Raw genomic sequence first — 26402 nt, 5'->3', positions numbered from 1 at the left:
ATTGTTATTTATAAGCAGTGGCATTGCTATGGGGTGTCACCTGGTGCGGTAAAACATGGTGTGACCCCCCCCCCCCTCCTCTTAGTACAGGCTCAGCTCCCCCGTTCCACACCATAGAACTGTATAGATCTCTAGAATGAGTCTCCCTCGGCTCTGAGGGCTCTATGAGGCAGCCAGAGGCAGCGCTGCAGTGCACATATAACAGGCACTAGCATATAGTTGTATATAAAATGCAATTTTTATTTTTCAGAAAGTGTTTCCCAGTGCCAAAACTTTCATCTAATTTCTACATTTGTACATTTTAAAAAGCCAATATAAATTAGTAGTAGTGGTAAAAAAAAGTCCTTGTGGATTTAATTAATCTTTTTTTTTTGTTGTTGTTAATTCTGTGGCAGGGGTTGTGTCCTATGCCTACATACATTTGTCCCTCATTCCCATCTCAAAATTTTGGGAGGTATGCACACCTCTGTCCACTTCCTGAACTTCGGATCTTGCTCTCCATTCAACCTGCCCTGTCACACTGTGCCACTGGGAAAAAGTAAACTCAGTGGGCCCAGACTGGCAGGAAGCCCTGCACTGCATTCCATGACTGTACAACAACACAAAGCATCATGGGCATTGCAGTTCATCCCTCACCAGTGTACCCTGTCTTGTATGCAGGAAAAGACTACAAGTCCTGGCCGGCCCTGTAAGTTTACTTTTCCCCAGTGACACGGTGTGATGAGGAATAATGTGACAGGACCCCTGGAGAAGGGGCAGGGTCGCAATTGTATAATACAATGATATTCTCTCGCTACCAAATGTGTGTGTGTTTTTTAATAATATGCTGCAACACTGAAGGAAATATCAGAACCCAGAGAATATATAAAGTGAAGGTAGTGCTGCGCTATGAACCTAAATACTGTGCGTAATAAAGTGCAAAGGTGCTCAATGAAAGATGTGGTTGAAAGAGGCAATGTTCACAGGTCAATATATATCCAGTCCTAGGCAGTATAAAAACGTTTCACATGCCCTGCGATTTCTTTGGATAAAGCAATAAAAGCGTATCAATAAGACAATAAAAGTATATTAAACACTGAAAAGATGCTTCATAGAACAGTGATAGGAAATATATCCATAGGAAATCGCATGCCTTGCGACTTCTTTGGATAAAACAATAAAAGTGTTCTCAACACGAGGCACTGGAAGTGACATTGGCGAGCTCGCAGCTCGTTTGTATTATGCCTGTTTGATACTTCTTATTGTGAGTACCTTGATTTTACTTTTACTGTTTTGTCAATAAACATTTGGAAATACTACACTATTGTGCATCCCTCTTTACATCCCCTCCATGCCCCATTGTGAGGTTCATTGGATGCGGACACACCAGGGACAATAGGGGGACTCTGATTCCAGACTAGAGACACACACCAGTTGAGCCGGATACGCCATACTGGGAGGCTGCCAAGAAACACATTGAGATATACCCACATCCTGTTACCTTACAGCGGTAAGGTAAGGGTACATCTATACATTACTTTGCGCAGGAACCAGGAAGTCACCTATCATCAGCACTTTATGGCAGAGGATTGTCACCAGCACCAGCACTTTGTCATTTTATACTGACACTGCTAATATACAGCCACTTATCTACCTTGCACCTTATATGGACACTACTTATCTTTTTTGCTTTCACCTATAAGAACATTTGCAGCATATACCTATATGGAGGAAACTTTTTTGTATGCTTTTATATGCCTTTTAGGATTTTACCTAGTCCTTCAGGATTTATTGCAATAGTAGTGCACCTTCTTTTTTGAGCACCGTTTTTTCACTTCATGTGCACACCATATGGATATATTTCCTATCACTGGTCTACGAAGAATCTTTTGAATGTTTGATAAACTTTCATTGTCTTATTGATATACGTTTATTGTTTTATCCGGAGAAGTCGCAGGGCATGCAATTTCCTATGGATATATTTCCTATCACTGTTCTACGAAGGATCATTTGAGTGTTTGATATACTTTTATTGTCTTATTGATACACTTTTATTGTTTTATCTGAAGAGATCGCAGGGCATGTGACACGTTTTTATACTGCCTAGGACTGGAAATATTGACCTGTGAACATTGCCTCTTTCAACCATATCTTTCATTGAGCACCTTTGCACTTTATTACGCACAGTATTTAGGTTCATAGCGCAGCACTACCTTCACTTTATATAGGGTCACAATTGTGGTCCCCTGCAACCCCTGTAGCTACACCAGGAGTGTCACCCCTCTGGTAGGTGCCATCCGAGTGTGGGACAAACCCCCTAAACCCCCATAGCAATGCCACTGGCTATAAGCATCCAGAACGTTATAGAATCACACTTATCCATAACAGATTTATTTATTTTTATTCATACTTAATCAGTTTCCTACTATGTGTAACTTTGTATGTTTTAATTTGCAGGAAAATTAAAACCAATTACTTCATTGTGTCACTTGCATTTGCTGACTTACTGGTGTCAGTATTAGTGATGCCATTTGGAGCCATTGAGTTAATCCAGGACAAGTGGATTTATGGGGAGATGTTCTGCTTAGTACGGACCTCACTTGATGTTCTCCTAACCACAGCTTCTATCCTGCACCTCTGCTGTATTTCACTAGACAGGTATGTGGCATGAATGGCTACAAGTAACTTTGAATAAAATGAATGTAATGATAAAGTTATCAATGTAAAACACAGAATCTTTAAATGGCCTGTAGGCCAATTGTCTGCAATAGATTATATATTGTACGTTTTGTGCCTAAAAGTCTTCTTTTATCTACAGCGTTTTTTGGGAGGGTTTTTAACCTTTCAGGCTCTGTGAAATGTTTTACAATTCTAATTTTAAAGTTCTGTTCAGTCTCTATGGTAACATGAATCTTTTCCGTATATACGTTAAAGCAGCAGAAAATGGTTAGGTATCTAAAGTACAATATATTTTTGGAACTCACTGTCATTATTTATAAAAAATGAAGAGAGTGAAATTTTTATTACTACTTGTCATTTAACAGTCGAAATATGTCCTATTTATTTATATTTTTTAGCTAAAAATAAGACTATAATGTAATATTGTAAATGGGAAACATTTATTGAACTTGCTAGTTCCTTTTCAGTTGTTCATGCTAAAGACATCAGACAGCATACATACATGCTGAAACTTTACATAATCTTCTGATTGTGTACCTCTTCCATTCAGTTATGTACCTTTTAGCCCTTGTACACACGGTCGGACATTCCGACGGAAAATGTCCGATCAGACCGTGGCTCCATCGGACTGTTTCCGTCGGAATATCCGACCGACCAAGTTTTAGAGCTGGGCTATAAAATTTTCCGACAACATGATCCGATCGGACTTTGTCCGATCGTTTGTAGAGAATTCCGATCGGACAAAGTGCCACGCATGCTCAGATCAAATTCCTAGACCAAAGCTATTGGCTACTAGCCTAAACGTAGTCCTGTCTTAACGAAATAATGTCATCACGTTACGAACGATTGGATTTTCTGACAGCTTTGTCCGACCGTGTGTATGCAACACCAGTTTTGGACAAAATCCGACGGATTTTGTTGTCGGAATGTCCGACCGTGTGTACAAGGGCTTAGAAACATCATTGTACTGTCCTAGCTACTGCTCATTCTACTGATACTGACACATTAGGATTGATTTACTAAAGGCAAAATGGTTGTTCACTAGGGATGAGCCGAACACCCCCCGGTTCGGTTCGCACCAGAACTTGCGAACAGGCAAAGAATTCATGTCCCTTTTTCCGCACAAATAGAGCTTTCTTTTGGTGGTATATGATCACCTTTGTGGTTTTTATTTATTGCGCTATAAACAAAAAAATAGCAATGATTTTGAAAAAAACACAATATTTTTTCGTTTTTGCTATAATAGATTTTTTAGTTTTTAAAAAAACTATTTTTTTTCCCTCAGTTTAGGCTGATATGTGTTCTTCTACATATTTTTGGTAAAAAAATAAATAAAAAATCGCAATCATAAATTGATTGGTTTGCACAAAAGCTATAGCTTCTACAAAATAGGGGATAGATTTATGAAATTTTTTTTTTTACTACTAATGGTGGCAATCTGCGCTTTTTATCAGGACTGCGATATTGCGATGGTCAGATCAGACACTTTTGACACTATTTTGGGACCTCTGACATTTATATTATGATCAGAGCTAAAAATAGCCAATGATTACTGTATAAATGACATTGGCAGAGAAGGGATTATCCCTAGGGGGCGATCAAGGGGTTAACTGTGTTCCCTGGGTGTGTTCTAACTATAGAGGGAATAGGACTGACTAGGGGAGGAGAGAGATCGGTGTTCATACCTAGTATGAACACCGATCTCTCTCCTCTCCCCTGAGAGAACCCAGATTTGTGTGTTTACCCAGTGGTTGGGGGGTCTGCGGGCGGGGGGCTTATTGGAATATGGAAGCCCCTTTTAACAAGGGGACCCCCCATTTGAATGGGTGAATGGGTATCGGGTATATTGTACCCCTACACATTCACCAAAAATGTTTCATAATGGTAAAAATTACAGTAATGACAGCAGGGGCCATTTTCCCCTCACTCTGCATCCAGGTCACCAGGGGAACAGATGCAATCGACTCCGCCACTACCGGCGGGTCTGGTAAGTAGCGGAGACCCCCGGGGTGCAGCGTGAGGGGGGCACCTCTCCCACCGCTGATAAAAGTGATCACACGGTGAATCCGCTGTAGACTACTTTTATCTGAAAGTGGACCTCCCACTGAAATAGAGGATACTGGGGTTATGGCAGCTAGCTGCTGTCATAACCACGATATCCCTCTTCAAAGAGCCGCCATATAATCACAGCAGATGGTCTGGAGGTGGTAAAAGAGTAACTCCATGTTTGATGAGAAAAAAAACATTCCTCCTCTAGGTGATCTATGTACATTACATGGATTTTAACAAACTAAGTTGAAGATTCCTACCTTTAGTTATTCTGAAGGAATAGCTGTTTGTCAGTGTCCATTTGCAGAGTGAATCTAATGGGAGTGTTTTTATAATTATCAGTTAGCTGCTGCACCTGCAGAAGTCTAATGAGGAAATTTGCCAGGTCTGTATCCCTTTAGATGTGATTTCCCTTTGGGAATATCTCACCAAAAACTATAATTTTGTTGCAGGGGATGCCAAAAATCTGACTTGCATCTTACTGCAGACTTCTGTGAAAATCAGAAAGCCAATCACTCAAGCAGAAAATTATATTTTCAGGGGCCATTCTGTACACCATGTGTGTACAGAACCCCTCCAGGTAGCCATATTGCATTGCATTTTACAGAGCTGCAAATTGAAAAGAAAAGGTACATTTTAATAACATTCAATTACAATTTGACTTGAGTCACAATTGTATATGCTATATTATTTTTTTTCTCATGAAAGTGGAGTTACCCTTAAAATTCACGCAACAGTAAAATAAGCAAAAATATAGATTTTTAAGTTCACCTTTGTACACTTTTTTTTTTTTTTTTCTAAATTTCAGCTCCCCATGCACCAATAAAGCATTCATGTACTTTTTTTGAAAATATATCAAAGCTTTCCAATACATCTACAGTCACATACTTTTCTTGTCCACGTTTCCAGATGTTTCCATTATTATTATTATCATTATAATTATTATACAGGATTCATATACCAACAGTTTGCGCAGCTATTGGTACAAGCGGAATCAGAGGGCCCTGCTCGCTAGAGCTTACAATCTAGGAGGGAGGATCAATTGATACAAAAGGTAATAGCTGTGGGGGGTGAGCTAATGGAGAAAGTAAAACAGTGTATTAGTTAGAAGCAGGATAAGCTTCTTTAAAGAGAAGGGTTTTTAGGGATTGTCTAAAGATGGATAGATTAGGGGACAGTCAGACAGATTGGGATAGGGAGTTCCAAAGGATGGGAGAAGCTTTGGAGAAATCCTGTAGGAGAGCATGGGAGGAGCTGACAAGGAAGCTAGAGAGCATGAAGTCTTGGGAGGACCGAAGAGAGCGGCTTGGTTGGTGTTTTGAGACTAGGTCAGTGATGTAGCTGGGGGCAGAGTTGTGGATGACTTTGCAAATTAATGTTAGTACTTTGAATTGTATTCATTGGGTGAGTGGAAGCCAGTGCAGAGATTGTCAGAGAGGGGTGGAGGACACTGAACGGTTGGTAAGGTGGATGGGTCTTGCAGCCGCATTCATTATGGATTGAAGGGGGGATAGTGTATGTAAAGGTAGTCCAATGAGGAGTGAGTTGCAGTAGTCAAGGTGAGAGATGACCAGGGAGTGAATTAGAAGCTTGGTGGTGTCATTCGTTAAAAAGGGGCGTATTCTAGATATGTTGTGGAGGCTAAGGTGGCATGATTTGGTCAGGAATTGGAATGCAGGCCTGAAAGGACAGTTCATAGTCTAGGGTCACTCCTAGCAACCTGGTACCCTGACTGACTGATAGTTGTGCCATTGATCTTGACAGAGAAGTCAGGGGAATGGGCACGTGGGGGAGCAATTATTATGATCTTGGTTTTAGAAAGATTAAGTTTGAGAAAGTGGTGTGACATCCAGGCTGATATGTCTGTTAGTAAATCAGTGATGAGTGAGGAGACTGATGGGGTGAGCTGAGGGGTAGAGAGATAGATTTAGGTGTAATTGGCATATCAATGGTAGTGGAAGCCATGGGAGGCTATCAGCTGACCCAGAGAGGATGTGTAGCTCAAGAATAGTAGAGGTCCAAAGACAGAACCTTGGGGGACCCAAACGGTAAGAGGTGTTGGAGAGGAGGAAGTAGAGTTGTAAGTGACACTGAATGTGTGGTGAGATAGGTAAGATTTGAACCAACAGAGGGCACAGCCATGGATACCAAGCAAATTGAGTTTGTTGAGGAAAAACTCAATTTGCAACTATATCAAAGGCAGCGGAGAGGTCCAAGAGTAAGAGTATGGAATAATGACCATTGGTTTTAGCTGTTAGTAAGTCATTTATGAGTTTTAGGAGAACAGTTTCTGTGGAGTGCTATGGATGAAATCCAGACTGAAGGGGATCAAGAAGGTTATTCTCAATGAGATGGTCGCTCAGTCAGTTGTAGACTAAACGTTCAAGGAGTTTGGAGGCAAAAGGGATTAAGGAGATGGGTTTTAGGTTGTTAAGATGGGTGGGGTCCAGTGAGGCCTTTCTTGGTATGGGAGTGACTAGTGCATGTTTCAGAGGGTTGAGAAAGATGCCAGTAGAGAGGGAGAGGTTGAAAATATGAGTTTAAGGGTGTAAGATAGAGTGAGAGGGTGACCGTAGTATTTGAGAAGGGTCCAGCGGTCAGGAGGTTAGGTGGGCGTTAGAAAAAAGTTTATTGACTTCCTCTGTAGTAGTTGGGTTAAACAAGAGTTTTGATTGTACAGGACAAAGACAAAGATTGTAGAGTGACAGAGATATCTGTATAGCGGAAGAGATCTGGAGACGAATTGTCTCAATCTTATTTTTGAAGTGATTAGCAATCTCCTGGGCAATGAGTAAGTTAGAGCAGTGGTCATCAACCCTGTCCTCAGGGCCCACTAACAGGCCAGTTTTGCAAGATAACTGAAATGCATTACAGGTGATATCATTTGCTGCTTAGTGATTGCAGTATTTTAGTCTGCATCTCCCCAAGGTAATACATAAAACCTGGCCTGTTAGTGGACCATGAGGACAGGGTTGATGATCACAGAGTTAGAGTGTGGAGGTAATGAAGTAGAGCATTAAAGGTAGAAAAGAGTTGATGGGGACTGCGTGAGAGGGTGTTAATGAGAGTGATAAAGTAAGTCTGTTTGGCAGCGTGGAGAAAGGAATGGTATTTTTGGAGGGCAGATTTATATTGGCTGAAATTTTGCTGTGACTTTGTCTTACGCCACAGACGCTCAAGAGCATGGCTCTGTTTTTTGTAATGTCTGTCTGCCAGGGTTGTAGTGGTTAGGGCCTGATTCTGTGCATAGTGAGGGGGGCCAAGGTATCTGTTGTAGATAGAAGTGGCCAGGTTGAGGCCGGATAAGGATGAGATTTTCTGTAGCAGAGAGAAAATTGAGTACTGTCCGTGATACTTTTGTAGCAGAGACAATCTGTAGCAGAAAAAAGAAGAGAAGGGTTAAGATGGCAAAGGTTTCTACAGGTGATTAATAATGTCTTTCTTCCTGGTTAGACTATGGGTTATGACACGGGAAGGAGTTGACCAGCTGATCTCATTAGCACACACCCTGCGTAATCCACCCACCCACTCCCAGGTGCATATTTTTTTAAATGAAATGCAATGAATCAGTGAACACCCTTCTCATTAAATACACAATCAGATTCCATAATGTATTGCCATCTTTATACAAGTACATAGAAGGGAGGGGACAGAAACACTCAGCTGTCAAGTCCCGTTCACAACTCTGCATAGCAGGAACTCACATTCCCACATCCATTTTTTAAATTTTTTTAGCGGGGGGGGAGGCGTTTTGGAGCATTTTCACTCATTACACATAGGGCCACCCATCCACCTGAATGGGACGCTCTAAACATTGCAATCGCCCCAAATAAGCTTCAGAACTTTTTTTGAGTGGAGCTTGATGCGTTTTTACTGCGATTTTATGTGCAGCTCATTTCTGAAATGCAAGGAAAGGCACAGAGATGAATGAAGCCTAATTGTTCTTGTGTTATCACACCAATATCACTTTCAGGCCCCATTCACATCTAGCATAGTGGGAAGGCACATTTTGTGTCTAGTTTTTACTGTGACATGCATAAGGCAGCCTGTTGATTTCAATTGGCTGCATTACATGTGGTTAATGGGACATTTTGGCGTTTTGTGGGTTGCATGTTTTTTACTGTGTGTTTTGCAGCATTTGCCCCTCGTTTTTTCACATGGTAAAATGTGTGTTTGCTTCTGTGTTTGGAGTGCCATTAACAATTATTGGCAATGAAAGCGCAACTAGTAATTTTAGGTGTATAAACATGGCCATACACTATGCAATGTTATTCTATATTGTGTATTTAGTGAGAAGGGTGATCAGTGATTTATTGCATTTAATTTAAAAAACATGCACCTGGGAACGGGTGGGTGGATGATGCAGGGTGTGTGCTAATGAGGTCAGCTGGTCAATTCCTTGCTGTGTCATGACCGAAAGTCTGATCAGGAAAAAAGACATTACTAATGAAAATGTCTGGAAATGTGGATTAGGACAAGAAAAGTAAGTGACTGTAGAGTTAATGGAAAGCTTTGATATTTTTTGCAAAAAAAAGTATATGAATGCTATATTGGTGCATAGGTGAGCTGGAATTTAGTAAAACAAGTAAAAAAGTAAAAAAAATTAACCCTTTAAGTATGCAAAAAATCAGCTGTGCGCTGATGTGATTATATATGTATATTGGAACAGCCAAGCTTTATAATGATAAAAAGCCGGGTTCTTCTATACAGAGTTACATGAATGTGCTTGAACTTCAATAAATGAGTAAAGTTTGAAAAAATATTATAAACGTGCATACATGAATTTTGTGCAAAATACAATATTGAATGTCCAAAAGTAAAGTCCTAGATGCAAACAATGAAAATGAATTGCAAAATGGCAACAATAAAAATAAAATGGGATCCTCCAATCCCAGAAGATACTATTTTTGAGGAAACGTGTCGGATCGGAGATTGCCTGTGACGTCATCGTGACTAGCTGGACAGGTGACACCGCAACTAGTTCATTTTTGTTCATGTTTGATTTCTTAGCCTCCCTGTAAGTATAAGTTGTATCCTTTTAATAAAACCACTTGGCTGATTTACAAGCTTCTCTCTACTTTATGCATGTTATCTGGATGTATGGCTCACATTCTTGTGATGACGTGGAGATATGCTGTCTGAGATATAAACACCTTGGTCACTGATTGCAAGCTGTTTATGATCTCTGTAATAGAGATCCATTGATTTGGGTAAGATGCCAACCTTTTCTCACTAGCAAGCACCTTTTTTCCATATCTTGAACACCTGGTGTACACAGTGTGGAGCACCCAACATTTTATTTTTATCGTTGCCATTTTGCACTTCATTTTCATTGTTTGCATTTTGGACTTTACTTTTGGACATTCAATATTGTATTTTGCACAGCAATTCATGGATGCACTTTTGTAATATTTTTTTCAAACTTTACTCATTTATTGAAATTTAAGCACATTCATGTAAGTCTGTGTGCAAGAACAGGGCTTATTATCATTATAGAGCCTAAACCAGTGATGGTGAACCTTGGCACCCCATATGTTTTGGAACTAGTTTTCCCATGATGCTCAACTATACTGCATAGTGCATGAGTATCATGGGAAATGTAGTTCCAAAACATCTGGGGTGCCGAGATTTGCCATCACTGGCCTAGGCTGTTCTAATGTACATAGATGATCACACCAACGCACAGCTGACTTTTTGCATACTTAAAGGAACAGTGTGCCATTGTGTTTTTTGTTAATAGTAAAATAAGAAAGTGGGGCTATAGAGTTTACGTTTTGCTAATCAGCTTGCAGTATTGGGGAAAAAAAACCTACTTGAATAAAATAAGTCTTATTGACAGTATTCTTATTGTTAAAATGCATCTGCTCTTATTAACTTTTGAAATAAACCATAAAAGTGGACAACAGTGGGCAAAATATACAAGTATGTAGGCCTGTATACAAATGATGTATATCGGGGTTTCAAACTGGTGGCTCTCCAGCTGTTGCGGAACTACAAGTCCCATCTTGCCTGTGGGAATCATGCTTGTAACTGTCAGCCTTGCAATGCCACATGGGACCTGTTCTGCAACAGCTGGAGGTCCGCCACTTTGAGACCCCTGATGTACATAGATACATAGTTGGTAAGGTTGAATAAAGATACATCCAGTTCAACCCCTAGTGTGTGTGTGTGAGTTTATGTCAATATTACATCCCATACCCCTTTATATTGGGATCATTAAGATGCCCATCTAAAAGTTTTTTGAAACTATCGACACTTCCTGCTGATACCACTGCTTGTGAAAGGGAGTTCCACATCCTCACTGCTCTGACAGTAAATAACTCTCTAGTTTAACGTTAAACCACTTCTGTTCCTTTTTCAATGAATGGCCGCGTGTCTTTTTAAGCTCCCTCCCACTGAAAAGTTTTTTCTCCCTATACTAGATTCACCAGTAAGGTATTTGTATATTGCTATCATAATGTAGTATTGGGTATTTACTTTGAGATTATGTGGTTTTCATTGAAAAAAAATTGAATTTCCTTCATTTTTTTTTTTTTTTTGCAGGGATTTTCTCTCACTTCCTGTTTAGCTGTGGGACAGGAAGTGAAGGGAAATTTCCACAATGGGACACAGATGACAAAAAAAAAAATCTGACAGGAGTTATAACCTTTCCTTGCTCTATCCAAAATGAAAATAAAAAATCCTGAAAATTGTATCTTACTTACAGTAATTTTCCTTGTGGTGCCTATCCATGGCAGAATACCTGTGATAGTGAATATATTATAAAAAAAGACTAATGCTCCCCTACAGCACTTTCTTCTCATATTGAATAACAAGGAAGGGCATGTATGTTGACATGGATACACACCAGGAAAGGAAAATTACGGTACGTATGATACAATATTCCATTTTCTTGGTGCCTGCAGGGCAGCATACCCGTGATAAATAACTAACTGAAAATTGAGTGGGTAATTCTACTAAAGAAATGTATTAAGTAAACACAAAAGCTTATTCAATTGCCCTTCTTCTGAACCCCACCGAAGTGAGTGCTCTTGGATCAATTCTATAGTGTCGCAGGAATGTTTTCAAAGAAGACCAAGTAGCTGCTTTGCAAATTGTCTCCATTGACACATTAGCCCTTGCTGCCCAGGATGAAGAAACTGCCCTGGTTGAGTGGTTTTGATCAGTTTACAAATCCAAGAGGCAATTGTTCTTGAAGCTTCTTCTTTCCCCTTATTCTTTCCCCAAGGGAGTATAAATAATTTATTTGATGCCTTGAAAGAAGCTGTAGCTTGTAAGTAACATCTTAGCATTCTGGAGATGTCCAATTCAAGCAAGGGCCCTGACTCTGGATCTGGGAAGGTAAGTAGTGCCCATGATTCCGAGAGAGTGGATCAAGAAGAAACCTTAGGAATAAATCCTTAAAGTGTTCACAGCTCCACTCTATCTGGGAAGAAAGAAATATGTTCATCTTCTGCCCCCAAAGCTTGAAGTTCTGAGGCTCTTTTACCCAAAGTAACTGCAATCAAGAAAGCTGTTTTGAGTGTCAGGTTCCATAAAGAAGAGGACTCTGATGGGGCAAAAGGATGAGCTGTTAGAAAGTCCAAGACAAAGGACAGATCCCAAGCAGGAAAAGCTTGCTTCACTGGTGGCCGAATCTTTTTAACCTCTCTGAAGAATTGGATTATAAGTATATCTTCTGCCCATCTCTTTTATGTAGCTGCTGATATTGCCACCACTTGGACTTTTAGAGAACTCAGTCCAAGACCGAGGTTTAGGTCTGCTTGTAAGAAATCCAAGAGGACCGAGGAAGAAGGAACAGCAGGGTCCGAAACCCCTGCCATCTGCAAACATTTTGAACTTGATCCAGCTTTTCTTATACATACAATTTGTGGAAGACTTCCTAGCTTTTAATAGCGTTGAAATTACTTCTGATGAGCAACCTAGGGATTTAAATTTTTGCCTCTCAGCATCCAAACATGAAGGTTCAGCTTGTGAGGTGCTGGGTGTTCAAATCTCCCTTGAGAGAGAAGATGAGGCAAGAGCGGAATCTTGGGCAACAGGTACTGAGGTACATTGCCCAGGGGAACTACAGCCTCCTTGGCCAGTATGGAAGAATTGCTATCACCATGAGTGATTCTCTCAATAATATGAGCCTCAAGATTAGAGGCTTGGAGGGAAAAGTATATGCTGTCCTGCATCTCCAAGGGCTTGAATGGGCATCCACTGCTTCTACCTGGGGATGAGGCAGACGGGAGAAGAACCTCTGTAACTTGGCAATTCCTTTTTGTCCAACATCATGTTTATGGCAGGTATATTGTTGATGTGACAATCATCTGGGATGGAAATGCGTCTGTATATTCGGATTTTGTAACACACTGTAACAATAACAACATGAGTCTGACCTTCACTTCAGTCATGGATAAGGAGAAATTGGCCTTCCTTGACCTAGAACTTTATTTTGTTGGCAAGGGTATTCATGCCAGAAATTACACCAAACTGACGGTGGGCAATTCCTTCCTTCATTATAAGAGCTGCCATCATTACCAATGGCTAATATATCTATATATATATATACCCAAAAGCCAGTTCTGTATACTTAAAAAGAATTGTACCAGAAGTATGGACTATGACACCCAGAGTAAGCTGCTAAAAGATACATTTCTTGAAATGGGTTTTCCAGCTGATATAGTGGAAACAGCGGGGGCGTGACCGGAAGCCAAGGACGACAGACGTGTTTGGGGAGAGCTCCGCCGAGGCCTAGCACCATCGATCCCCATCCTCGGCCACCGCAACTTTTCTCTGCCCGCCGGTCTCTTCATCTAGCCGGTGGGCCATCGGAGCTCCGGACGGAGTTGATATTTCGGCCGGATCCGCCGCCGTTTTTACTCCGCGGCGGCGGGCGGTGAGACAGGCCGGACGCCGCCATCTTGCGGCCTACACCGCTTCTCGGAGCCTCCGGACGGCACATCCCAGGCCCCATCCCGGCCGGGACGGTGGCATACATCTGGCGTGGACCCCTCCGGACGACCTCTCCTACACCGGACCACCGCTGGTCGCCGCACGGATACACGTGAGGAAGCCCAGGCTCCAGCAGGCAAGGTGAGCTCCGGCGGCCATCTTGCTCCACCCGAGGCCTCTCACAGCTTAATAGCTCTCCCCCCTCTGTGGCCAGATTGCTACCCCATCCAGCGCAGGTGTTAATCCCTGCCCCAGCTCAGCATATTAGCCCTCCTAAGTGACTGCCAGCATTCATCAGTCCCACCCTCCTACCCAGCTTCTACCCTCGGCCTGCTCAGCGGCCATCTTGGTGCACCCGTCTCCCTCTCCTACTGCCTGTGGCCTGCAACTGCTGCTATCTGCCCTGGTTTCTGCCCTAGCTAGTGCCCTCTCCCCTTATACAACCCAGAGGGGCAGTGGTGTCTGGATCTCCCCCCCTGGCTGTTTGGGACTGCTGCGGCCTGCTCTCCTGGTTTGTGTTCTCTAACCGACAGCGAACTTTCTTGGGGTCTCATCTTGGGTCCCTCCCTGTTTGACAAACATGTGATCATCCTATATAGGCCTTAGCCACCTTCCAATGCTCCTGTGCTGCTCACAGTCGCTACACCTCTATGGGAAACACCACATGTAACTAAATATACGCCTAGTCCCAACGCCTCATGGTGAAATACGGGCCGAAACACCTTCCTCAGTCTTTGTCCCCGGATTTGCGGCCCTCACAGACCCTGGATCGATTTTTAAGCAGACCGGCCTCTCCAGCTCCTTCTCCAGGTTCTTTCACGTACGCACAAGCGGCCTCCCAAGTACCGACACAAGACAGTCCACATTCCTTGTCACATAGCCACTCAGACGGGATGTCCGCCCCGGTCACAGTCGATGTACTTGATGATAAACTGCGAGCTCTCCTGCAAGACTTGACGAGTAATGTTTCTAAGGAAATGGGTAAACTGGCCCATGAATTGCGGGGGGAGCTTGCCCAGATTGGAGAACGGACTGATGTCCTGGAAACCAAATTTGATGACCTGCTACAGTATGTCCACGTTTTGGAAGAGGACAACGCCGGTCTGAAACAATCTGTCTCTCAGCTCCAATCCCAACAGGAAGACCTGGAGAATAGGGAACGTCGCCAAAACCTTCGGATTAGAGGCGTACCTGAGGCCGTTAGTGAGGGGGAGATCAAACCATACCTACTTAGCCTCTTTAATGTTGTTGCCCCTAAAGTCCCGGACATAGACTGGAGAATGGATAGGGCCCACAGATCCCTAGCCCCAAAGCCTCCTGCCGGAGCCAACCCTAGAGACATTATCGTACGCTTTCACTACTACGATAGCAAGGAAGCTTTGACCATGGCCACCCGGAAAAAAATCCCGTCTGGAATTTAAAGGGGCCAAGATACAAATTTTTAGTGACTTATCCCCTATCACTCTTGCCAAACGTCGTAGCTTCCGCCCTGTGACTGCCCATCTGCAAAATCATCAGTTCCCGTATCGTTGGGGGTTCCCCTTCCGCCTCTCTGCTACTAAAGATGGGATTCAATACTCTATGAGAGATCTTCAAGAGAGTGAAGCTTTCATACGTAACCTGGGCCTACCACCGCTGCCAGATGAGGATCCCACGCCGCTCCCGACGACGCCCAGACCCTCCTCCATTCCTGCTCGGATTTGGACCCCTGCACGCCAGAAGTCGCAGAAATCCTTTTCTACCCCTCAACGTAACCTGCATCCTAGACTCCCTCCCTGATGGAAGCTTCCTTGTGTAGTGTTTGGCTGGCCTAGGCCTCGGCCCCTGTCTCACCATGTTTCCTCTTTAACAGGGGGTGTTTGCAACTTTAGTTACAAGTTATTTTTACTGCCCCTGTTGTTTTCTGGTTGTTGGGACTACAATGTTCTGCTCTTATTCCCTGTAACTATTGCTGGAAGGTGGCGGGGTCTCTCCAGATGAGCTGGAACCCCTGATGTGCCTCCTTTTGTTCCACGGTTACGGCTGTGGACTCCTGGGTGGTTTTTACCCCCCAGGCCTTTTTTCTAATTGTAATGTTTTTTTTTTCTATTTTTTAGGCCTATTTTTCGGCCTTTTTTTCATTTTTCGTTCAATTTGGACACTCTTTTCTACGCTTTATAATCACATTGTTGTTATTATATGCCTTCACCTGCCTTTTACTTCTAGGACACACCACGGGTCCCAGTATCTTCCTGGTTGGTATGGTTATATCTGTTTTGTTTTGTTTGTATATTATGGGTATCTTAAGTTTTCACTGTTTTCTACACGATGGCTTTGAGGGTACTGACTTATAATGTTAAGGGCCTGAACTCAATCCATAAGCGCTGGTTGGCTTTGAAGGAGTTCAAGTCCTCAAACGCAGATGTGGTCCTAGTCCAGGAGACCCACTTTCGCCCAGGGGGATCTCTTAAATTTGCGGCCAAACATTTTCCGGTCTCTTTTATGGCCTCTGACCCCTCTGGTAAAGCAGGGGTGGCAGTACTGATTAAAAAGACATGCCCGCTACGGGTTAAGTCCTCATTTATTGATCCACAGGGCAGATACATCCTCCTGGACTGTGACTACCTCTCTCGCTCTCTTACTGTTATTAATGTATATGTTCCCAACTCGGGCCAGATTCACTTCCTTACTGAGGTCTTGGACAAACTGGGCACCTATGCTCAGCCATTCATGATCCTTGGCGGGGACTTCAATATGGCCATGTCTGCTAGGAAGGATAGGCAGACCCTGTTTTCAGACAATCCCTCCTTAAAAACGGAACGTCAATCTACTGCGTTTCGCAAGCTCATTAGATCCCATAACTTTTTAGACATCTGGAGGATTAAACACCCTACGCATCGGCAATTTTCCTTCTACTCTCCCCCACACAGGATGTACTCCAGATTGGACTACATCTTTGTTACGGCGCCTCTTCTAACGTCGGCAGTGGCCTCGGAGTTGAATCCCATAACGTGGTCTGATCATGCATCGGTCCAGCTTGACCTCGCCCTCACCCTCTCTACACCTAAGACCTGCCACTGGAGATTCAACGAGTTTCTCCTCCGTGATCCAGCTACAGAAGCCCATTTATCCCACGGTCTAGCCAAATTTTTTCAACTTAACGAGGGGTCGGTGCGGGATGTGTCCACCCTTTGGGAGGCCCACAAGGCCGTTTTTAGAGGATTGTGTATCTCGGCTGGCTCCCGCCTCAAGCGAGACTCGGCTGCGCAGAGACTAGATCTCCTTTCGCAACTGCAAAAAGCTGAAGCTCTGCTTTTGTCCTCCCCATCGGTGCCACGTCTTCGCACAGTGACCTCTATCCGCGAACGGTTAAAATCCTTAGATATGCACAAGTGCTCTAAAGCTCTGCTTTGGGCTAAACAGAGGTTCTATGAATTTGCCAACAAGCCTCATAGGATGTTGGTGAACAAGCTAAAGCCCCGTCCATTTCACTCCTATCCTGATCTCCTGCTACAGTCGGACGGCACTCCGACTTACTGCCCCTTGACGATGTCTAAAGTATTTGGTGCCTTTTACAAAAAATTATATAACTGCCTAGCTTCAGACCCTAACCATGTGTTTTCCCAAGATAGCTTTGATGATTTCTGCGCTTCCTTGAAATTACCAGTGCTGTCTTCCCCACAAGTAGATACCCTGAATACCCCTGTCACGCCAGAGGAATTGGCTGCGGTTACAAAAGACCTCCCGTCCCATAAGTCCCCGGGCCCCGACGGGCTTCCTTATGTTTATTATAAGACTTTTCTCCCGACGCTGAGCCCTCATCTGCTTAATCACTTTACCTCCCTACAGAAGGGCATTATACCGCATTCTCAGTTTCTACATGCACACATCACAGTTATCCCGAAACCGGGTAAATCCCCTACCCTACCAGATAATTACAGACCCATAGCCTTACTTAACTCCGACTATAAAATTTTCACCAAAATCTTGGCCAATAGGCTCTCCCTATTGATCCCTGCTCTGGTTCACAACGACCAGGTGGGATTTGTACTGGGCAGACGGGCTGGGGATAACACCAGGCGTACCATCGACCTCATAGATTTACTCGATAAAACGACTCGCCCGGCTATCGTTTTGAGTTTAGACCCACAAAAAGCCTTTGACAGGCTGGGATGGCCATACATGTTTGCTACACTACAGCGTTTTGGCCTTTCTGGTTCTTTCCTGTCAGCCCTCCAAGCCTTATACTCATTCCCTACATCCCAAGTCCAATTGGCGTCTTACAGATCCCCGCTCTTCACACATAGTAATGGTACCAGACAGGGATGCCCCCTATCCCCCTTGTTGTTTATACTATGCCTAGAACCCTTGGCTGCAGCTATACGGGAGGATTCAGACATAAGTGGAATTTCCCTCAGACTGAAAGAATACAAGCTGTCTCTTTTTGCAGACGACATACTCCTCACCCTGACGAAGCCTCTAACCTCTCTTCCCAAACTTCACGCTCTTTTAGATTCATTTGGTAGACTCTCGGGTTATAGGGTTAATACGACTAAAACCGAAGCGCTCCCTATTCATATCCCCCCCACACTTCAAGCTTCCTTGGAATCCACATACCCCTATCGTTGGTGCCCCATTTCCCTCAAATACCTCGGCATTAACCTGACCGCCAAGTACAGCTCCCTTTATGAAGCTAACTATATATCTTTAATAGCGGAAACGCACGGGCTGCTCAGAAGTTGGTCGTCGTGTCCCCTATCTCTTCTGGGCAGGATTAACGTATTGAAAATGGCCATACTCCCTAAGTTTTTATATCTTTTTGAAACATTACCAGTTGCTATCTCTATGCCTCAGCTTAGGAATATTCAGAGAGCCTTTGCTAAATTTATATGGGGGAACAAATTGCATAGGATAGCCCAAACAGTGGTTTTTGCCCCACGGTCCCATGGAGGACTGGGAGCCCCCGATATAGTGAAGTACTACTATGCAGCACACCTTCAGGCGGCTGTCTCCTGGTCGTCGTATTTTGCTACCAGTAGATGGTCAGAGCTAGAAATGGATGTGGTCACTCCTGTCCATCCCTGCTCCATGCTGTGGTCTGATCTGACCTCCTCTATGGCTCAGATTAGGCGCATATGCCTTGGACCGATGCTTTTTACTCTCTCCGTATGGAAACAATGTCACAAGCGGTTCTCTCTCTCTTCTCCATGCTCACCCCTGCTGAATGTCATTTTTAATCCAGATATGCCTGACAGCCTCTCGGTGAAGAATATGTTTCCTTGGTATAGGTCTGGCGTTTTCCAACTCCGCCACCTGGTACATCCGGTATCTCATAAACTCCTATCCTTTCCTGAGCTTCGGGATAAATATGACATTCCAGAGCGACTCTTTTTTTCATACATTCAATTTAAACATTATTTTCACTCCAGATCTCCTGCCCTGACTTTGGCTAATCCTAACACCTTTGAAACTTTGTGCTCCCAAGGCCCTTGCCAGAAAGGACTTATATCCTCTATATATAGTATCCTCCACAATTCAACCTCACCCACCACGGAAACACATCTCTACATGAGGAGATGGGCTACAATTTTACCGTCCCCCTTAACCATTTCTCAATGGCAGGACATTTGGACTTCTACTTCCAAAGTCTCCAGATGTGTGGAGCAGAGAGAGACGGCCTATAAGATACTAATGTTTTGGTATAAGACCCCTGAAATGTTGCATAAATATGATCATTCCATATCTAAACTGTGTTGGAGATGCCTCAGAGATGAGGGCACCCATTACCATATTTTTTGGAGCTGCCCTTTGATTATACCTTTTTGGTCTATGGTCCAAACTCTACTACAATCTGTTTTAGAGGTAGATATCCCGTTAGACCCAAAACACTATTTGTTAGGCCTACCTATTGCGGAGTTCTCCAAGCCCGCCAAGAAGCTGACAGCCTATATTCTCCTAGCTGCCAAGAGAGTGATCCCGGCTCTTTGGCTGTCCCCCTCCCCTCCGTCCCAGCCGCAGCTAATTTCTGCCATTGCGTACATACGCAGGATGGAACGTATGACTGCACTGGTACAAGACTCTCTACCTAAGTTTTCTAAAATATGGGACAGGTGGGACAATTCCACGTTCAACCCTGAGACGACACCTTAATTTATGGCCTTTTATTCTCGGAAATGTTTTTCTCGGGTTTGAACTGGGGATTCATACTCCACGTCCCCCCCGCAAATATCAATACATCTTTTGGTCTATTTACATATCCTACTTGGCAGATTCGTGGTGTGTCCTTTTCCCCTTACCCTTTTGACATGCTGTATTAAACTGTTAACGTTTTATACCCCGCCTGCGGCGGTTTTCTTTGTTACTGTTACATTGTCAATTTTGATTATTTGTATCGAAATGTACAAATCTGTCTGTTGTACAAAACCTTTTTCTCAATAAATATATATTTAAATAAAAAAAATATAGTGGAAACAGCTTATTCCTGCTACATAGATACATCTTCTTTGCCACGTCCCCTCATCCAGACAGACACAAATAAGGACAAACAATGCTTTATTACAAAATTCAATTTTCGTCATAAACAGATGGAAAACATTGTACGCAGACACTGGCCTTTGCTCCTTAAAGATCAGCATCTCCTCCCTACCCTGTCCAATAAGCCTAAATTTGCTTATAGAAAAGTGCCTAATATCAAGGTGGCACCTAATAAACTCAGAAAGAAGCCACCACCTCCAGGTTATTCCCTTCCCACTTTTTTAGCCAATACAACCATGTATTAATGTCGAAAACCCTTGCGTTTTGTCAAACATGCCCCGAAGGATTTCTGTGTGAAAGGAAAAACATATCCTCTCAAGGGTTTCCACACATGTTCAACCGACCATGTAGTTTACTGTTTGACATGCCCCTGCATCCTTTTCTACGTTGGGCAGACCATAAGGCTACTACAAAAGGTCTTCGGCGAACATCGCCGGTTTATCTTTTTTTACATTTATCATATCATCTTATAGGCTTGTATTAGCTTAGTATTCCCCTTTGTCCTCATGATGTCCACCCATAGACCATAATAAGCTCTGCTTCCAGTAACCTCTTGTTATTGCTTGAAGAAGGAACCAATTAGCTGTCTTCCGAAACGCATCGCATGTTGATGATGTCACTTCCGGCTTGCTGTCGACGCTGGTTGCTGGTCCCTTCCCGCTGATTCAATTTCCATGCTGTCTCAGACGGCTTAGCTGTCTGCCCAGTATCCGGAGAGCTGTGGCTTCCCTCTGCTGGCCACTTCAGAACATGCTGCCATAAAGTTACACCTTTGGATAGCACTGGGACTCCTTGGGACTACCAGAACGCCGGACCACCTGCTATATTATTAAAATGAAGTGCTTCTACCAATCTACCCTTTTGTGAGTGTTTTTAACCCTTTTGGGATACATAAAGTTTTACTTCTGCACATAGAGGCGCCTTTTTTTTTTTACCTCCAGAGTCTGCTTTTCTCTGTGACTTGTATGAAGTGTATAAAGACCCTTTTACATTTCAACATAGAATGATATCTGCTTGGTCTGTTACTTAGAGGTCAGAGTGCCCTAACACACACGTTATCTCCTTTTACCAACAGTTCCTACTTCTTTTTTATTTTATAAAAAACATTACTTACCCATAGAACCAGTAATCTAAGGGCATTAAGGATCACTCAGTATAGACAACCTTCTTATTCCAGGCAGGCTGCCATACTGACTTCCCCATATCCTGAAATAGGACAAAGGGGAGGGGAAAGGGGGCGTGGACCCACCTTAGACCACGCCATCCCACCCCCCTATGTCAGGCCAAACACGACTGTGTTTCCCTCAACAAAAATGTCGCTAGGGCCACCCGCCATCGCACATGCACTGTCCGGCGGTGAACGCCGCAAGGTCCCGCCTACAGTCTCCATTCCCGGAGACTATATTTTTATGACATCGGCCTGCTCGCCGCGCAGCATGAATGACGCCGCCAGACACAAGGGGAAGACAGAACAGAAAAGGACAGAAGGGGAAAAAGGAAACTTTAAGTAACAAAATTAAGTTTGCACAAAATACAGGAATAGTAGAGAGCCGCTCTGCCTGCCTACACAACACAGTACCAGCCATAATAAAGCTGCAGGACTACTGTCCCTGGTTAGGTGACCGCTGCTCTTTAGCAGCCCAAGGATGAGGACAGCATCTGGGAGAGGCTGAACCCAGATGGAACCTGCACACAGCAGAGGTAAGTACATGCACCATCAATAAACCATGAAGTATGAGGAAAAAAAGGAGAATGCTGTAGGGGATGTATTGAAGAGAAAAGGTTACCCAGCGCATAACAATGAAGAAGCCTACATACCTAGTTTACTGTACTTCCAATCCTGAGGTCTGCCCACCGGGTGATGTTATTTCCCCTTCCATGCAGTCCACGCCAGGCAGCCTGGATCCTCTTCACTTTTTATCTTGGATTCAGCATACTGCACAGGCTCTGACATCTTCAGAACGCTGTGAAACTGGATAGCTGGCACCTCGAGGAGGACCTTTTAATACTTTAATACTACACTTAGGTGCTCATCCCTCCTTTCCTCTTTTGTAGGGGGGTATTTGTCTTTCTTTCATAATATATTCACTATCCTGAGGGGAGGAGTCTAGGCCGGAGCTTATCACAGATATGCTGCCATGGAGGCACCAGTAAAAAGTTTTGCCTATAGTTCTGAGATTTTTATCGGGACTGCGACATTGCGGTGGACAAATCGGACATTTTTGACACATTTTTGGGACCATTGACATCTATGCAGCGATCAGTGCTATAAAAATGCACTGATTATTGTATAAATGTCACTGGCAGGGAAGGGGTTAACACTTGGGGGCGATCAAGGAGTTAACTGTGTTCCCTTACTGTGTGTTCTAACTGTGGGGGGATGAGACTGACTTGGGGAGGAGATCGATCGTTGTTCCTATATACTAGGAACACATGATCTGTCTCCTCTCTCCTGACAGGACATGGATTTGTGTGCTTACATACACAAATCCCCGCTCTCTCGCTCTGTCAGGAGTGATCGTGGGTGCCCAGCAGAGATCGCAGCCGTCGCTCACCTAGGGAGCTGATGCTTGTGCCCCTCTGGTGGCACATACTATGCCCTATACTAGGCCCTATACTCCTTAAAACACCTGCATTACAACTACACTGATTTGCGCAGGAATGCCATTCTGCGACGATTGATGGCGGGCAGTCGGCAAGTGGTTAAGAAAAAAAATCATATTACAGCACCTGATAAGTCATGAAATGTGGATGTTATAGTTCACATATCAAGAAAATCCTTCTGTGTTTTACTTTCTGATGGATTTGTAGTACATCTTTCTGTTGATGGCATTTATTTAACAGTCCGCTTCAAGGATCGGTAAATGCATGTCATCATGTGACATTTACACACCAGTTATTGATGGTTCATCTTTGCCAATCTGAAATCATGGGATAGAGACTTGACACTGGCAGGTTTTAGACTTAGACATTTTCACACTAAAAGGTCTCTTACAGCAGTGAGCAGGTGTGAAAATTCTTGGCTTCCCTGCTAAGCTAAAAATAGGAGACAGGAATGACCCATGTTTTCTGCACAGCTTCCCATTCAAAGCAGCCTAACACGTATCAAAGATTAATTCCTCTCTTTGATCAAACCCTTAATTACCGTACTTTTCTATCTTTCTACTGGATAAAGGTATGAATGTTATTCTGGTGGAGAACATGATGGAACTGGCACAAAACAACTATTGCTGATTGTTATTACAATGCTTATAGTGAGAGAGCGGCTGAGCCTGGCTTTGTAGCATTGACTTTTGAATTGTTATAATTGAAATCTCCTCTATTGTACAGGCTATGCCAAAGATGATATTTATCTCACACAATGCAAGAGCCCTTTAGATCCAGCTGTCGGCATACAGAAATCTCGTGTGGTACTGACCTCACTCTATATTTTTTTCCTGCAAGCTTTTATGCCAGCACTCTCTAAACTATCCTTTTCTGTTCTCCAGGCATAAAAAAGAAAAGCAACTTTTTTAATGGGCAAGCCAGGTACATGGCTACATATTAGGAACGTGGTGCCAGGTTTGTCTGGGTTTCCCATAGAAACCAGACAGATTTCATTACACAATCTTTCTTCAAGGTTAAAAAAAGAAATTCTAGCAGGTCTGATTTATATAAAAAAAAAAAGTTAAACAGAGTTAGTAATGATAAAAAGAAAGTAAAGTCTTTTTTAAAAAACATGTTGACAAGTAGGATTTTTTTTATGATAGAAGTGACTTTGTTGTTTTTTCTGTCACAGATGTCAGACCTTTTTTCTATAGTCTATGAGTTGAGCAAGCACAGCTCAGTGTAGTCTTGGCACGATTCTGTGCCAGGATGAACCAACTGCTGCGCGTATGCATGAGTGTTATGTTATCCAGGCTCAGCCAGTCAAAACATGGAAGACTCTGAACCCTTTTTATGGCAATAACTAGCCACCCGGTGATGTAAAGGGTGACCCCGCCCCCCTCTGATGCCACGGGGGCTCTCCGTAGCATCAGAGGGGGGCGGGGTCACCCGTTTACATCACCGGGTGGCCCCTCCCTCAGCTATATAAGAACTGTCACATAGAAGAAGCGTCATTCGTCGGGAGCCTCCCATTGAACAAAAGCCAAGACAATGTTTCCTTTAGAAATGTCATTTTGCTGCATTACTGTTCTAAACATGGGAAAATGCACCACTTTACAGGCATACTATAGACACCCCCCAGGCATGACATTTAAAGGAATATTTAATTTTTATTGTTTCACTTTAAGCATTAAAAAAAAATCACTGCTCCCCAAAAAATGGCAATTTAAAAAAAAAAATGTGCATTGATACATGTCTCCTGGGAAAGGACCCGGGTCCCCAAACACTTTTTATGACAATAACTTGCATATAAACCTTTAAAATTAGCACTTTTGATTATTCATGTTAGTGTCCCATAGACTATAACGGTGTTCCAGCGTCTTTTGAATTTGCTCCAAACACCGCATATTGTTCTGTATTCGCAGAACATCCAAACAACCAAATTTCGGGCTGAATTTATGCTTGGGTCAAACCGTTCGCCCATCCCTAGTGGTAAGCTTTACAATAAGTAAATTATTTCCTACAAAAGTCCCCTAAATTAAAGTATAAATGTCCACTCTGTTTTACCATTCTATTATGTTACATAAAAATTGCATTTATGTGGCATCCCTATAATCAAAAGACGTTGTTGGCTTTATTCTGGGATACATATCTGTGCAAATTATGTAAAGTTGTGCTGAGAAAAATATTTGTTTCAAATTTTTCACAAGTTTCGGCAGAGTTCCGACGGACTTTTGGTGGAGTTCCAACGGACTTTCCAAACAAATGGACTTGGCCACACACAAGCACACCAAAGTCCGACGGATTTGACAGATTCGAATGTGATGACTTACAACCGGACTAGAATAAGAAAGTTCATAGCCAGTAGCCAATAGCTGCCCTAGCGTCGGTTTTTGTCCGGACTAGCATACAGACAAATGAATTTTTCGACTCGAGTCCTGTCGGAAAATTTGAAACATGTTTTATTTCTAGGTCTGTCGGACTTTTGGGAAAAAAAGTTAGCTGGAGCCCATACATGATCGTAATATCCGACGGACCTAGTCTGTCAAATAGTCCGGTCGTGTGTACGCGGCATTACAAAAGCTAATAGGTATGAAACTGAAACAGCTTTAACATGAAAATGTCTAAGGGACTGAAGTGGTTAAAGCTGAACTCTAGGCAAACAACTCAAAACCCAGATGAAATATAAGGCAGCCAATAGGTGGGGGGCAGTGTGGTCCACACAGATTCCCATGGAGATGAATTAACTTGTATTGAAATAATGCAAAGACAGTTCACAAACAACAAAGGCAGCCCAGCTGGGAACACTCACAGATCCATTCTAACAGAACGTAGAGAGCGGGATTCAGCCAAGCTGATAGCCCCTGTTGAGAGCAGCAGAATGCGGCTTTGCCATCTTGCACCCAAGCAGGTAGATGTCCAGCGAAGTTGCATGCCCTACGCTTTCCCCTTCTCATCAGATATCTTTCCCTGCCTCTAGTTCTGTCCCTACCAGACAGGGTACCTGTCCTTACTCTACCAACTCGCAAAATACACACAAACTTGTGCTCTGCCTGACCCAAAATGACTGTGATAGCTTTCCTAGAGACCCAGGAAACCATAGAGGAACCATGTTCCTCCTGACTTCCTCTCCAACTGCTGTGCCACTGCAGAAGAGTGCCATCTGCAATGGAGAAAGTAGATTGCACCTGCCTACACTTCTCCCCTCTTTAGCAGATGCAGTCCTCACAACAACATGGGAACAACAATAATACTGGTGAGCACAATCGGAGTATAGTTAAGGCAGTACAATTAACAATTGCATACGACATTGTCTGATTGTTGTGCAGGAATCTGTTCATGGTTAAACTAAACTGCAAAGGCCATCTGTTCTCTTGATCCTCTGTAGAGCACTGGGTGAAGGTTCAACTGCAGGCTGTGACTCAGGGGCCTCAAGTGGCAGGGGATGAAGCATGTCTTCTCTTTTCTTTTCGCCCAAGATTGAGTTCTGTGAGGAATCTATGTTACTGGATGAGGTGGATGGGCCTTCTGAGCTCTCAACTCCAACATCACCATCACCAGTCATTTGTGTATGGCACAACTTTTGCACTCCTAGCAAGCCTTATGCACACAGTCCGACAAATAGGGGCAGAAGAAGTACCTCTGAACCAATGATT

The 26402-nt window shown here is 43.3% G+C and overlaps 1 protein-coding gene across 3 annotated transcripts in view; it reads left to right on the top strand.

Annotated features, from left to right (window-relative positions):
* The window catches only part of HTR4 (5-hydroxytryptamine receptor 4), a 704330-nt gene that overhangs the window by 401203 nt on the left and 276725 nt on the right, over positions 1–26402 (top strand). For all 3 annotated transcript variants that reach the window (XM_077472675.1, XM_077472674.1, XM_077472673.1), the window contains one exon: positions 2437–2637. In XM_077472675.1, coding sequence (XP_077328801.1) covers positions 2437–2637 — 201 coding nt within the window. The remainder of the gene's footprint in view (positions 1–2436; positions 2638–26402) is intronic.

Source organism: Lithobates pipiens, unplaced genomic scaffold (assembly GCF_037356315.1).
Source record: "Lithobates pipiens isolate NorthernLeopardFrog02 unplaced genomic scaffold, aLitPip1_a1.2 Scaffold_8, whole genome shotgun sequence".
In the NCBI taxonomy this organism is placed as follows: Eukaryota; Metazoa; Chordata; class Amphibia; order Anura; family Ranidae; genus Lithobates; species Lithobates pipiens.
The sequence above is the reverse complement of the archived record's forward strand: the minus strand, read 5'-3'. Positions and strand labels throughout refer to the sequence as shown.